This window comes from Alligator sinensis, unplaced genomic scaffold (genome assembly GCF_000455745.1).
Source record: "Alligator sinensis unplaced genomic scaffold, ASM45574v1 scaffold1530_1, whole genome shotgun sequence".
NCBI classification, from domain to species: domain Eukaryota; kingdom Metazoa; phylum Chordata; order Crocodylia; family Alligatoridae; genus Alligator; species Alligator sinensis.
In genome coordinates this window covers 93,663-106,533 of record NW_005843280.1, presented here as the reverse complement: position 1 = coordinate 106,533, position 12,871 = coordinate 93,663, and the positions used below count along the sequence as shown (strand labels likewise).

The window sequence follows — 12,871 nt, the reverse complement described above, 5'->3', positions numbered from 1 at the left end:
CGGGAGGGGGGAGGCCCCCCCCCCCGCGAGCCAGCCAGCCACTGTCCCGTACTTTGCCCCGGCAGGAGAAGGACCTGGTGCACAAGCTGTTCAAGGTGCTGGCCTTGCGTTTCCGGGACTACAGCAGCCCTTATACGCGACTGCTGCAGGTTCCCAAAGGCAAGAACCTGGACCGGGCCAAGCTGGGCGTGCTTGAGTACAAGGGGAACCCGCTGCCCCCGCTCGTCCAGCACAGGGACAGCGAGAAGACTGAAGGGCTACCGGGAGGACGTGCTGCAGGCCGGGAAGCAGCCCCCCCAGGGTACGGCTGTGTAAGGCAGCGCCTCCCTCCGGCCCGGGTGGAACCGAGCAGCACCCGGAGATGCAGAGGAGGCTCTCCCTGAAAAGGAGACTGGACCTGCGAAGTAAAGGCTTTCCTCAGGCAGGAGTGGAGAGTCCCATTTCCACGCTGCCTGTGCACAATGCACGGCCTCTCTCCGTAGTCCCTGCCCTCTGTTTTTGTCTGTGTTGCTGTGCAGGAAGTGTCGGGTCAAGTCCTTCTCTGTGTTAGGAGCAGAAACCCAGGTGGTGAGAGCAGTGAAGCTGAATGCCTTACCAATTATCACTCTGTAAATAAACCTGGTTTTTCAGGAGAGAGAGTCTTGTTTTGTCTTCACTGCATCGCTGTGCCTATGGAGTAGTGTTTGGCTGGACCCCAGTCTTTTTTGCTAAAAGCTGTCTTCACCCTAATGAGATTGAAGAACGAAGACCTAAACAGCTTTCTAGGCAGCCATAGAGCATTCGCTGGACAGACTCTTACAGCTGTAGGAGTCTGGGACTTTTACTTTTGGATCACAGGAACCATTGCTTATGATCTAAAACAAGTCAGTAATACAAGGTCATAGGATTCTCATGTTTTACAGTGAGATCAGTTTGCTTTTTTAACGATGTTCAAAGTTTGGAGATGAAAAACTGAGGCATTGTTTGGCAAGTATTCAAGAACTACTAAAATTTAATGCTCAAAAATACTTTTAGGATGATCTATATATTAAATGTTGTGTTTAATTAAAGGCACTTTTTCAATGCCTTTTTTCTTTTAGGTAAAAATGTAAATCACAGCTTGCTAAGGAGATTTTCCTTGATGCAAGGCAGAAATACCAGAAATTTCATGGAGTCTAGAGACTCTACCATTGATTTGATGTGAAAGGCATCCTGGCATTTTGGAGATGTGTGGCTGTACAGAAAACCCAAAGGGGATAGGTTTCTAGGAAGGAGCAATATAGGAACCTATACGTTCTAGTAGAATGTGTTTATATTAAAGACAAGGTTAATGTAGTTTGCTCTACTTAGAGCAGAAGGTGGTTCAGTTCAGTGCTGGCTCTGAGTTGCTGTCAGTCCTATTGTACAATTTCAGACTGGCTCCTGAGATCTCTCATCCACCAGGTAGAAAGAACTCCCTTCTAAACCCTGCTGGCATAACAAGGAATAATGGGCACAAGTTGATGGAGAGGAGGTACAGATTGGACATCCGAAAAAACTACTTCACAGTTAGGGCGGCTAGGAGCTGGAACCAACTTCCAAGGGAGGTGGTGCTGGCCCCTACCCTGGGGATCTTTAAGAAGAGGCTGGATACTTACCTGGCTGGACTCATTTGAGTCCCGTTTTTGTTTTTAGGGTGAGTGGTTTTTTTTTTTTTTGGGTTGTTCTCCCGCCCTGGCGGGGGGTCGGGCTAGAAGATCTATTAGGTCCCTTCAGACCCTGAAACTATGAAACTAAAGGAGCAGAAGTGTCAGCTTGGTCTTATCCCACATCTCTCACAATCCACTAGGCCTCTTGACATCTTGAGAGCAGGGACGCAGAACATCTGAATTTGGCACTTGTTTACAAGAAATGAGCATAGTGCACATCAAACTCACCTCTGCATGAGACTTAATCACCATGTTGGAGTCTGTGTGACCAGGTAGTATTTCAATTACAATTCTTTCGCTAAATCCAAAGATGAGCAGCTGTTGCACAGTTACTTTAAGTGAGTGTTCTAAAATACCGTAACAACTACTAACCACATATTAGATGGCAGTGTAATGGTGCGTATTAATGACTACCCACATGCTAATTGCACTTACAAGTAATGGATCAGAGTACTTACAACTGGGCTAGTAGGGGATTGTGCGGGCCGGGTGCGATCCGGGCCCTTTTTGTGCTCCGTGCGGGCTGTTTCCAGCAGCCCGGGCACGCGGGATCGGAGAGAACAGGCGACACGTTAGAATTAGGCATGGACGCTTAATGGTTGATTCAAGATTGTTTACTTACACCGAAGATGGTCGCGGTGTAGGCTGGACAGTTTCCCAGGCACAGCTCCGCTTAAATCCTCGTTTGAGGACTCAGACAATATTCGATCACTCCCACGGAGTTGTCGAGGCTCCGTGGATCCTTTTGCGCACAGGGAGAGGGATACGTCGAGGATTGCAAACGGCAATGGGGAGAGGCTAGAGGCTGATCAGACCCCTGTTGCCTGCTCGAAATGCACTGGGTCCGTAGGGACCCGCAGCGCTTAGAGATCTTCACACAGTGTGAAGTCTCCTCCTCCTCGTGTTTGTGGAGTCCTCCAACTTGGGCGGAAACCACTCAAGCTTTTTATACGGCTAGCAAGCCAATCACTAGCCGCCACGTGTGAATAATTTCACGCAAGCCAATAATGGGGCTCAAATTATAATACAAATGGTGGGAACTCTTTGCAAAGTGAATTTCTGTGCTGCAAAGAATGCACACTGCAAAGAAAGCTACAAATTGGCGGAAAAATAATTCAGTGGTGCCAAAGCGCACACAAAACAAAAATCACACCCTTGGGTTGTGACAGGGATAAATTCTGATTGTCCCGTGCTGGCTGGTTCCAGCTGATACTAAGAAAGGTGGGAGGGGGAGAGAAGTGTTTGCCTTCCAGAAACTTAGTTACACACCTGTCTCATTTTCCCCCAAAATGCACAACCTATTTTCCCCCCATTTCCATTCCTTATTTATCCTTAGTTCATTCTTGGCAGAGCTCAGTGATCCACATGGTTTCTTTACCACAGGGTGACTGGATTCAGCCAATAGATGTGAGACTTTGATAGCAAGGGGCTTAGGCCATGGACACTCTCTCCATGTCACTGCAGGAATAAGCACTGGCAGCAGCTGGGTCCCAGTATCTGTCTGCTTGCCTCCAACCTGGGGTGGGTCATTCCAATCCATAGCTGGAAGAGATGGTCTACCCTGGTCTACCACTTTTTCTCTTAAGATCTATATAGTAGCTTCCTTCCTTTGTCTAATTTGTAGTAATGCTATTACTACCTTATCTTTTTGTCTTTCTGCTTAAGCCAGGGATTCTTGGAAGTTTGGGCATGCTTGTTCTTAAGAATATGATCCTGCATACCGTTACTTATATCAGTATATTAAATTTCCTTATCATATTTAGACACGATCACTACACACCAGCACCACCTCTGTATTTCAGGCACACTTAAGTTTACCTGCTTTCCTGTAATCTGGTGATTAAGGTGTAAATGCAGCTATGGCTTGCTTTGTATCTAGTCCTCACTCTGTAGGAGGAAGCTAAAGTTTTAGCGACTTCTCTGGCAAATTGTTTTATTCATCTTGATCAGAAGAAACCCTCAGTATCTGAGAGTTACGAACTGCATACAATTAAAATGCTGTTGTAGAATAGTCTATCATGGAAGGGCTACTACCTCTGCCTTGCTGGAAATACTGTGCTGTTATGGTCAAACTGAATGAATTTATTCTTATCTAAAGGGACATAGTGAAAAGGTTAGGGAGTGAGGCTTCCATGTGAAACTGAAAAGACTGGGTTTGGAGGTGTTCAGGGATAAGACATGATAATGCTTTTTATAAAGTTAGACACTCCTTTTAACCATCTCATAGTACAAGAAAAAGGAGCATTTAATTAAGGGCAGGGATTCTTCACAGACATGTACCAGGACTTTGTTAGTTTTAGCAGATGTCTGTCCCTCCTCACCTCCCCCTCCCACCTGCAACCTATCCTCACTCTGTCACACGTACCACCTCACCAGGGAGCTTTCCTAATTTTAACCCTTCCAAGCTTGCCACAGCAGCCAAGAGCTTAGGAAGAAATTTAAGAAGAGCACATACATTTATGGGTAACACGAGCATCCACAAATTGGTTCACAAGACAATCTCTGACTGTTATCGTGAAGAACACCACCCACACAGGCAAGTGATCTCAGCCTCTGGTGCTGGACCAAAAGTCTCAGCTGATCAGGCAGTTGCCATCTACAGTATTAACAGCAGTATCTTCAATGCAGAATTGTCTGAAAGTTACAGGCCTCAAAATACCACTCCAGTGTTAATCTCTGAGTTCAGCAAGCTTCACTGAAAGTGTCAGGACCTAGAAACAGTGACAGACACCAAAGCTAAAAACCAAACATTTGCAGCCACCAGGACACCTTTGTTAAACAAGCATAAGAGTCTGTTCCCATGTAAGCAAACAAAACACTTAACACTTTCAGCTGGATACATATCAGCAGATCAGCCTCTTCATTGCAGAGCCTATTGCAGAGATTTATACTGCAACTAGCACCCAGAGACTCCAGTGTGAAATAGGTTCCTTTGTAATCTCTTCAATTAAAAGCAGCAATTGTGTTCCTGGCTTGAAGAAATTACTCTTAATGTGACTTCAGAATGATGGGAACATACTTAAAGTTTGCTGTTAAAAGATGCTTTTAGAATAAGATGTACAGTAAAGGAATCCATGTCTGTTTCCCAGCAGAAAGAAGAACAAAATAGTGTAGACTTTCCACTGTATTTGTCACAGAAAGAGAAAATATTAGCAAAGTTTTAGAGATGACAGTAGCCTAATGGTCCATAAGCCTCGAAAGTAGTGAGGATCAGCTTCCCCAGACAGAAGCATAAAAGGACTAACTTTGTGTTTGACCTAGATGCAGTGTTTGATGCTCCAGAGCCTGGGGCCAAGGACCTTCTCTAAGTTGCCCCTTGTCTGTTCCCACACCACCTTTAAGTGACAGCCTTTTTTAAAAAACAAAGAGTTAATCATAGCTGCATTTTTCCCTTTCCTCACTTGCTACATCCATGTGTGCTGCTCCTTCAAGTAGCCTAACAATAGGGTGACCATGTTGGCCAGGACAGTCCTGGATTTTATAGGCTGTCTCAGTGTCCCGGCCACTGGAGAAAATTTAAGCAAAAGTTCCAGACTGGTAGGAACCTGGGAGCCATGGGGTTGCAGCTGTGTGTGTGTGCCTCGCTGTCCTGCCTGGCCCCGCTCCTGGGAGCTGTGGAGTGGTGTGTGGGGCAATGGGCAGGGCCAGAGCAGCTGTCAAGATGCACTGGGGAGCACAGTGCCTTTCTTACCAGAGCCAGGTCTCTGAATGCTGCACAGGCTCCATCTGGTCTGTGCTGGCTCATGGCTCCGGCCCCATCCCAACAGCCATGCACTGCCAGGGTGGGCCAGCCACACTGCAGCCCCCACGATGAGAGCCCAGCCAGACCAGCTGTGTCCTATCCATACACCAGGCCCAGGTGGGTGCAGCCCAGGTGTATGGATAGGACACAGCCACAGGTACTGGGCCAGAGCCATGAGTTAGACAGAGCCCATGCAGCACCCTCCATCCCTGGCAAGAAAGGCACTAGGCTCCCAACAGCTGCTCCAGCTGTGTATGTGTGCATATACATGCATGCATGCCCTCCCTCTCCGCCCCCCATCTCAGATTTCCTTAAAATAATTATTTATTGTCATCCTGGTTAACAACCTTGTTTGTCAGCACAGGAATCCCCAAGAGGTCCTGTCATACCACAAGTCAACCTGACTTATCTTCCATTTCCACCATCTGCAGTCTGCCAGCTCAGGCAGTTAAATCTCTGCCTTCCCCAGATGTTATTTTATGGATACAGCCTTGCCTTGGTTAATGCAGAATTCTAATGCCTGTCCACAGCACATGCCAAGGTGTATGTGAAATGCCACTACCATCATTGTGAAAAAAAAACAACCCTGAAATAGATTAATCAAACTACCACCTGAAACTGGGAATGTGAGTGTGTGTCCTGGTTATGAAAGATGCTGAGACCTCAGCTCCTGTGAAAGTGCCTTACATCAAGCTTTCAATACCAATCCTTAGGCACCCATGTTTGAAGAAACACTTGGGTACAGGAAGTGACGCTTGACATACACAAAAGTGTTGGTATCTGCATGGAGGTTGGGGCAGGTAATGAGACAGTACTCAGTCCCACCCCATGCATAACAGTGGCTCTGGCAGAACATCTCAGCATATGACCCCCATGTATGCTGCTCTACGCCCCAGACTGAGTGCTGCAGTGGGGGTGGCGGCTCTGCTCTGGCATCCTTCTAACTGCCTGAGTTGGTGGGTCTGGCGCTCAGCTGCCTGTGGAGAGCAGAGGGAAAACCCGCTGTTAAACCCTGCACCCATGCGCACTGTTCCTGCTCCTTGGCACCCTTGGGGCCAAGGCCCCTCCTGTGAACCTTGGGTTACAGGAACTTGCCCACTGGCTACACTCACAGAAGCCCATGTGGTTGCTCTGCCCCCCACAACCTCCTCCATTCTGATTGTGCGCACAGAAACTATCACCTGCTGACATCAGGAAGTGCCAGCACCTACCGAATGGCAGTTGTGAGACTCAGGTGCCAGTGATTGATGTCCTCCTGGTTGCTCGACATCAGCAGCAGGGTCTTGTGTGGAAAGCAAAGCTGGAAGAGAAAGCTGAGTCCAGTGCTTGTACAATGCACCTTTGCCAGAGGCAGGAGAGCAACAGTAACAGGCCACCATGTGCTGGGCAGCCCAGAAGCAGCCTAAGACCCACCTTTCTCTTGTTCCTTCAGCCACAGACCTCAAAGAACCTCACAAAATTATTAAAGCCTCCCAGTACCCACTAGGTAGCAAGTCACAGCCCAGAAGCACTGTTCACCCTGTTACCGTCCCCTCACCCCAACTGGCCCTCCTAGTGAGGCATACTTGTTCTCCCTGCCAGGGCCTTCCCAAAACCCCAGGGTAGCCCAAGGGCTCTGAAGAATGGAGGTAAAGGACAACTCCCCAAGCACCACAAGTTTCCCCAAAAGTTGTTCCTCAGCAGTGGTCTCCCCACTAGCAGATCCTGCAGCAGAAAAAGCCATTGGAGCAGCTGTTGTGTGGTGGTGCCAGTGCCATCTCCTCTGGCCTGAGGGGGCAGGACTCCCAAGGAGACAGTCCCAGCAATTGTGATGGCTCCAACTTGTCATGCTGTTGTGAAGCCAGTCTCATCCCATGTTCCAAGGGTTGCCTTGAATCTAACCAGGGGTGTGTCAAATCTAGTCAGATCTGCCTTGATTCTAGACTAGTACAAGGAGGGCACATTACCTACAGTCCTCTCAGGCACCACTCCCTGGATTTCCCTGGGCCCCTCACCCTGAGACCCAGGGGAGCAGGGACAAGAGGCTGTGTGCCAGGGACAGGGTGGTCAGGGAGGACCATGCCTTGCACTGCAGTAGAATGGGCTCTGCTTTTCCTCCTTCTCCCTTCCGCAATGATCCTCCCTAGCATTGCCCAGCCCTCTGCATTCTCCATTGCCAGCATTGCCCCACCTCTGCCATGCTTCTACTAAATCTGGAGGTTCACACAGCCTCTCTCTGCCCCTTCACGAGTCACAGGAGTTAGCTGCACCTGCTTTTATGCCACAGCCAGTTTTAACAAACCAGAGAACAGAACATTTGCAGACAGAAAGGAATGGCAGGCTGCGGGAGCTACAGCCAGGAACAGAGGGAAACTTACACTGAGCAGCCCTCCTTGCCCCTGGGTATGACCAAACACTTTATCCACTGTGCACTGGCTCAGGGGGTAAACAGCTTGGCAAGCAAACTTGTCCGAATTGAGAAGGTGCAGCGGGTGGCAGGGCTTTGTGGCAATCAAGATATCCGAGAAAAGGAAGAACATCTTACGCTTCACCTCTTCTCCCTTTGCAGGCACCACCATCAGCCAGCCCTCCCGGACATACCAGCGCCCTGGCCACAAAGAAAGGAAAGGAAAGCACAGCTGTCAGATGGAACTAATGACAATAAGAGAAGACATTGCCAATGAGAAGGAATAAGTCAAGCTACTCAAGTAGGATGTTGGGTTTGAAGTCAGCTCCAACCGCTCAGCATAAGGACCTGGACACCACCAAGCAAGTTCAACAAAATCTCTGTCTGAAATGCAAACGCAGGCTCAGAAAAAAGTTTTAGCTGTACAAGGGAAAGGGTGGATTTAAAATGCTGGTGTAGGACACCGCACCAGAAGACCAATGTTCAGACTGGTTCATTATTTCAGAGACACTAACAGGAGCAAGTTTACCTTAGAGAAAACTCAGAAAAAAACAGCTCAGAACAATACAAAATAATGGGATTAAAAGGACTGGGGGAGGGCAGGGGCCCTCAGGTTCTCTAATTATACAGAAGTGATAAAATAAGAGAACAAGGAAATGCACAGCAGAAGTGAAGGGCAGAAAACTTAAACTCATAAAAAGAAATACAATTAGTGCACCATGCTGTTACCCAGGGGAACTCAGTGTTCAAATTAGACACACCACAAACTTAGCAGGATTGAGACAGACACAGTGACACACACAGACAGACTTCCCTTTGCTCTCGCTATGCTCCCTGTGCACAGCTACATTAACTAGGATGACAGGTAAAAGGGAATACGTGTCCTCCTGCGTATTCAACAAGCCACTAACTGATGGGAACAAAAAAGAAAGATTGCTTCCTGTGAGGTGACTGCTTATGGACATTTGGGTTCAAAGGGGGCCACCACCAGACAGTCTGACCTGCAAACACATAAACCAAAGTCCCACCTGGAGCCAGCACCTTCACCTTCCGTCCTTTGAGCAGCTTCTGGACTCGCAGCAGCTGCAGGGAGTTCTCATGGCTGCGAGCAGTGTCACGAACCCAGTGAGACATCTTGGAAACGGATTTCACAGCCCCTGAAATTACCATAGCACATCCTCCATCATCCCCATGCTCTGTTCGCACCCACCTGGGTCAAGGAAGCAGGACATAATGAAGACAAGGGAGATTGGAACTGAACATCCAGCAGTGAAGAACACCTCCCCAGTGGTGACACGTATCATGCCAGAAAGCCTCTCTCAGTTTGGGAGCCATGGATAGGTACAGTGGGAAAGGGAAAGGAAGTGAGTCCCACAACTGGAACATGGGCCTTTGACAGATCACAGGCAAGCAGACATCAGGGAGTGGCCCTGGACTGGCCCAGGGGATAGATGGGCCAATGGATTGGGTCTGTCACATCTATGACCTCATCTCCTCGGCCCCTTTCCCCAAAGGTGAATTCCCTAGACCCTTTCCCGTTGCTGGCCAGGCCCTGCACAGGCCCAGGCAGCTGGAGTGTTCGGTCAAGGTGGCAGCGAGAGGCAAATCTGCTAGGGCTCTGCACAGACCTGCAGAGCATCAGCAAGGTCTTCTCGCTGTTTGTAAAGGGACAGTCCTAACCCAGAAAGCAGCACTCATGGGGATCTCATACTTGCAAGCTGCTGGAACTCTGCACAGTCCGGGCTGGTGTTCTCCATCAGGTCTCTCAGCAGGTGCTTGTACCTATGAGAGTGGAGGTAGGCAGCAGGGTGATGTTCAGACAGGGAGATCAGCTTGAATGACAACATCTCATATTAGTGGCAGTGCAAGGGATGTGGCAAGTCCAGCTTCAGAGAGGGAGGTGGTGGTCAGTCAGTTTGGAGGGCTGGATCACCACTCCCCCACCTTTTACAGACCATCAGGCAGTTTCCACCTCAGTCCATCTCTCCCCACTCTACGTTGGCTGACAGGCCTGTCTGCACAGCACCACAAACTATGGCACTCTCTCTCCTCTCTTCTGTAACCCTAATAAACACACAACACCCTTCTCCCTCACACCCCCTCTAGTCTCAGAGGCTCCCACACAGTGTCCCCAGGCTGCATGTAGAAGCAGAGGCCACCAGCTGATATGACCCCCTCCTCGTTTGGTCTCCACACGATCACTCAGCTCATACCACCTGGGCAGCTGAGCCACTTTGCCACCCACTCAGTCTGTGGCCACCCCTGACTCCCTACTATTGTCTGTCCAAGTGACTGTCCACCCATCCCCTCTATCATCACAGGCCAGGACCAAGGAAATGCAGCCAGCAGTTGGAAAGATGATCTCTAGGAAGCGACAGGCACCCCAGGGCAAGAAGCACCAGGAAAGTCCCAGCCAAGAAACCACAGGACAGCGTATCGTCTGCAGTTTGCCACCCAGAGCAGACACAGCCTCCAAAAAGTACCACTTTGGCCAGCTGGCCCTTGCCAAGTTGCCAAGTCTTATTAATGCCTGGAAAGCCCAAGGCCCTCTCCCCACCACCCTGCCAACTCTGGGGTGATAGATCTGAGCCTGCAGTGACAGCAACCCATAATGTCCCACTCCAGTACACTGGCAGCACCCACATGACAGAGCCCATGGCAAGGGAGGAGCTATAACTCAAACATTACCTATTGTCCAGGGTCCTCCAAGAGTCCAAGCCCCTGAATGTCTACACACACACACACACACACACACACCCTTGTTAATGAGCCTGCAGCTCAGGCACCCAAACCTGGAACACTCCATCTAGCTCTTTGTCCACCAGCACCCAGGAGACTACTGCCTTTGTACCCCTCTCTTCCCCTCTAATTAGGGCTCATCACTGGGGATCCCTGCCACCAGCAGGCCCAGGGTTACTTGCTTGCTTACTGATGGAGCCTCTGCAGGGGCAGAGGGAGCAGGTCCTCCAGCTGTAAGCCCAGGAACTCAGGTCGAGACTCCTGAAGCTTTTTGAACCGGCGAAATGCCTTGTTCTTCTTCACCTGCTCCTGTATGACCAAGAAAAGGCACATAGGTTTGAGGCCCAAGAAAAGTAGTGGTCTAAGCCAGGGGTGTGCAAAATATGGCTTGTGGGCTGGATCTGGTCTGCTAAATGATTCTATCCAGCCTGTGGCTGCTCCTCTGAAGGAGGATTGTACCCAGGCTACAGGTGCCCTGGCTTTTGGTGCCTCTCACCTATCTCCCTTCCGAGTGCCGTAGCCAGCTGCAGCAGCAGCTCCAGTTCCAGTGGCCAGGTAGCCACTCCTCTCCCTCATTTGGTCTGCCCTGCTCCCCCAGCTCCCACTGTATACTCCAAGGCAGGAGGTGCTGAGCTCCTTGGCCAGGCTTCTGCCCACCAAGGCTGTCTCTGCACAGCTCTAACTCTGCAACCATTCACAGATGAGGCAGCATGTCCTGTAGCCAGGCATAGACATGTATACCATGAGCTATGGGTGACAAACAGCACTATTACTCCATCAAACATATGTTATCCAAAGTATAACCAAACTGAAGGGGAAGTGTGGATGACGGGCTTGGCCATTTTCAGGGAACCTGAGTCAAAGCTGCAGAAACGTGACTGAACAGCAAGCCAAGGGCCTGAATCCTAAATACTCTGTACAGGCAATCCCCGCTTAGTGCTCCTAATTGGTTCCAGAAAAACTGAGCACTAAGTGAAACAGCGTTAAGCAGAACCCATTTCCCCTAGGATTTAATGTAAAAAAAGATAATTGGTTCCACACCACCTGCCAACCCAGACCCCGTCCTCCTGCAGCCCCACCCTGCACTCCTGCTGGCCCTCTCCCGGCAAGGCACCATGCGGGCTCTGCCAGGGAAGGCATCAGCTCCTCCCAGCCTCATTGTTCCCCTGCCGCGATGGCCCCTGCCAGCCTGCGCCTGCTGGCCACCAGTGTGCCTGTGCATGGCCCCAGCTGCCCTGCCCATGGGGCCCGAGTTGGAGCTCTGGCATGGGGTAAGCCGTGGGGCCACCCACCTGCCCGCACCCCGCTTTGCCTAGGGCACCCGGCACTGGGACGAGCTGCCACCGCCAGATCACTGCAGGCTCGGGATGGTGTCTGTGCCCCATGGGTAAGTGTATGACTGGAGTGGAACAGGGCATGGGCTGCAGCCTGGGAGCAGGGGAGCTCTGTGGGCTCGGCTTGAACTGGCCCAGGCCCTGCACTCCTGCTGGCCCTGGCCTTGGGCCCCGTGCTCCTGCTGCCCCACTGGCCCGGGTCCCGCGCTCATGCCCCCCACCCACCCCTTCTCGCTGCTGCCGCTGGTCCTCCCCACCCACTGGCTGCTCCAGCACCACGTACCAAAGCGGACCCTGCGCTCCTGGGCCCCGCCGGCCTGGGCTCCAAGCTCATGCACCCCAACCCTTCCCCTTCTCGCTGCTACCACTCCTCCCAACCCGCTCCAGCACCATGTGCTGGAGCAGACCCCGGGTTCCTGCCACTGCGTGAAACCTGGGCTCCTGCCAGCTGCCACTCACAACTTCCCTCGCCACCACCACCACCACTGCTTCTCCCCATGCCCGTGCTGAGTGTTATAGTGAAACGCGCTCAGTGCTGAGTGAAACTAGGTAGGTATTTTAAATGAGCACTATAATGAAACCGCGGTAAGTGGGGGTTGCTTGTATTACGATTGCATCCTAAAATATTAATAACTAAGGTGACCAAATGTATTACTAGTTATTCTGTTATAATACATATACAACCAACAACCCTGCTATAATAGATGTATTTTGCTAACATGTCCAAATGATTATAGACACAAAGGCAGCCTTGAGGATGAAAAGAGCAAAGCAGCCTTGTCAGGCCACAGTTAGTAAATAACTGACCAAGGCCAAATGACAGGAGAGAGAGGGCAGGGAGGAAAGGTGGGGGTGTGGCGCTCTATGTCAAGGAGCAATACACATCCTCAACAAGTAGCACTGGGTCAGAGGAGGGGCACACTGAAGTGCTCTGGGTTAGAATACAAGGAGGTCGGGGAGAAAGGGACTTAACGGTGGGGGTCTACTACAGACCACCCAACCA

General features: G+C 50.4%; 1 protein-coding gene across 1 annotated transcript in view; it reads right to left on the bottom strand.

Annotated features, from left to right (window-relative positions):
* Window positions 1-2,774: 2,774 nt before the first annotated feature.
* The window catches only part of ARHGEF39 (Rho guanine nucleotide exchange factor 39), a 16,606-nt gene continuing 6,509 nt past the window's right edge, over window positions 2,775-12,871 (bottom strand). The window contains exons 4-9 of the mRNA XM_006038210.3: window positions 10,725-10,843; window positions 9,507-9,577; window positions 8,824-8,952; window positions 7,767-7,996; window positions 6,621-6,709; window positions 2,775-6,386 (exon numbers count right to left, since the gene is read on the bottom strand). Of these exons, the coding sequence (XP_006038272.1) occupies window positions 6,350-6,386; window positions 6,621-6,709; window positions 7,767-7,996; window positions 8,824-8,952; window positions 9,507-9,577; window positions 10,725-10,843 (675 nt within the window). The 3' untranslated portion in view covers window positions 2,775-6,349. The remainder of the gene's footprint in view (window positions 6,387-6,620; window positions 6,710-7,766; window positions 7,997-8,823; window positions 8,953-9,506; window positions 9,578-10,724; window positions 10,844-12,871) is intronic.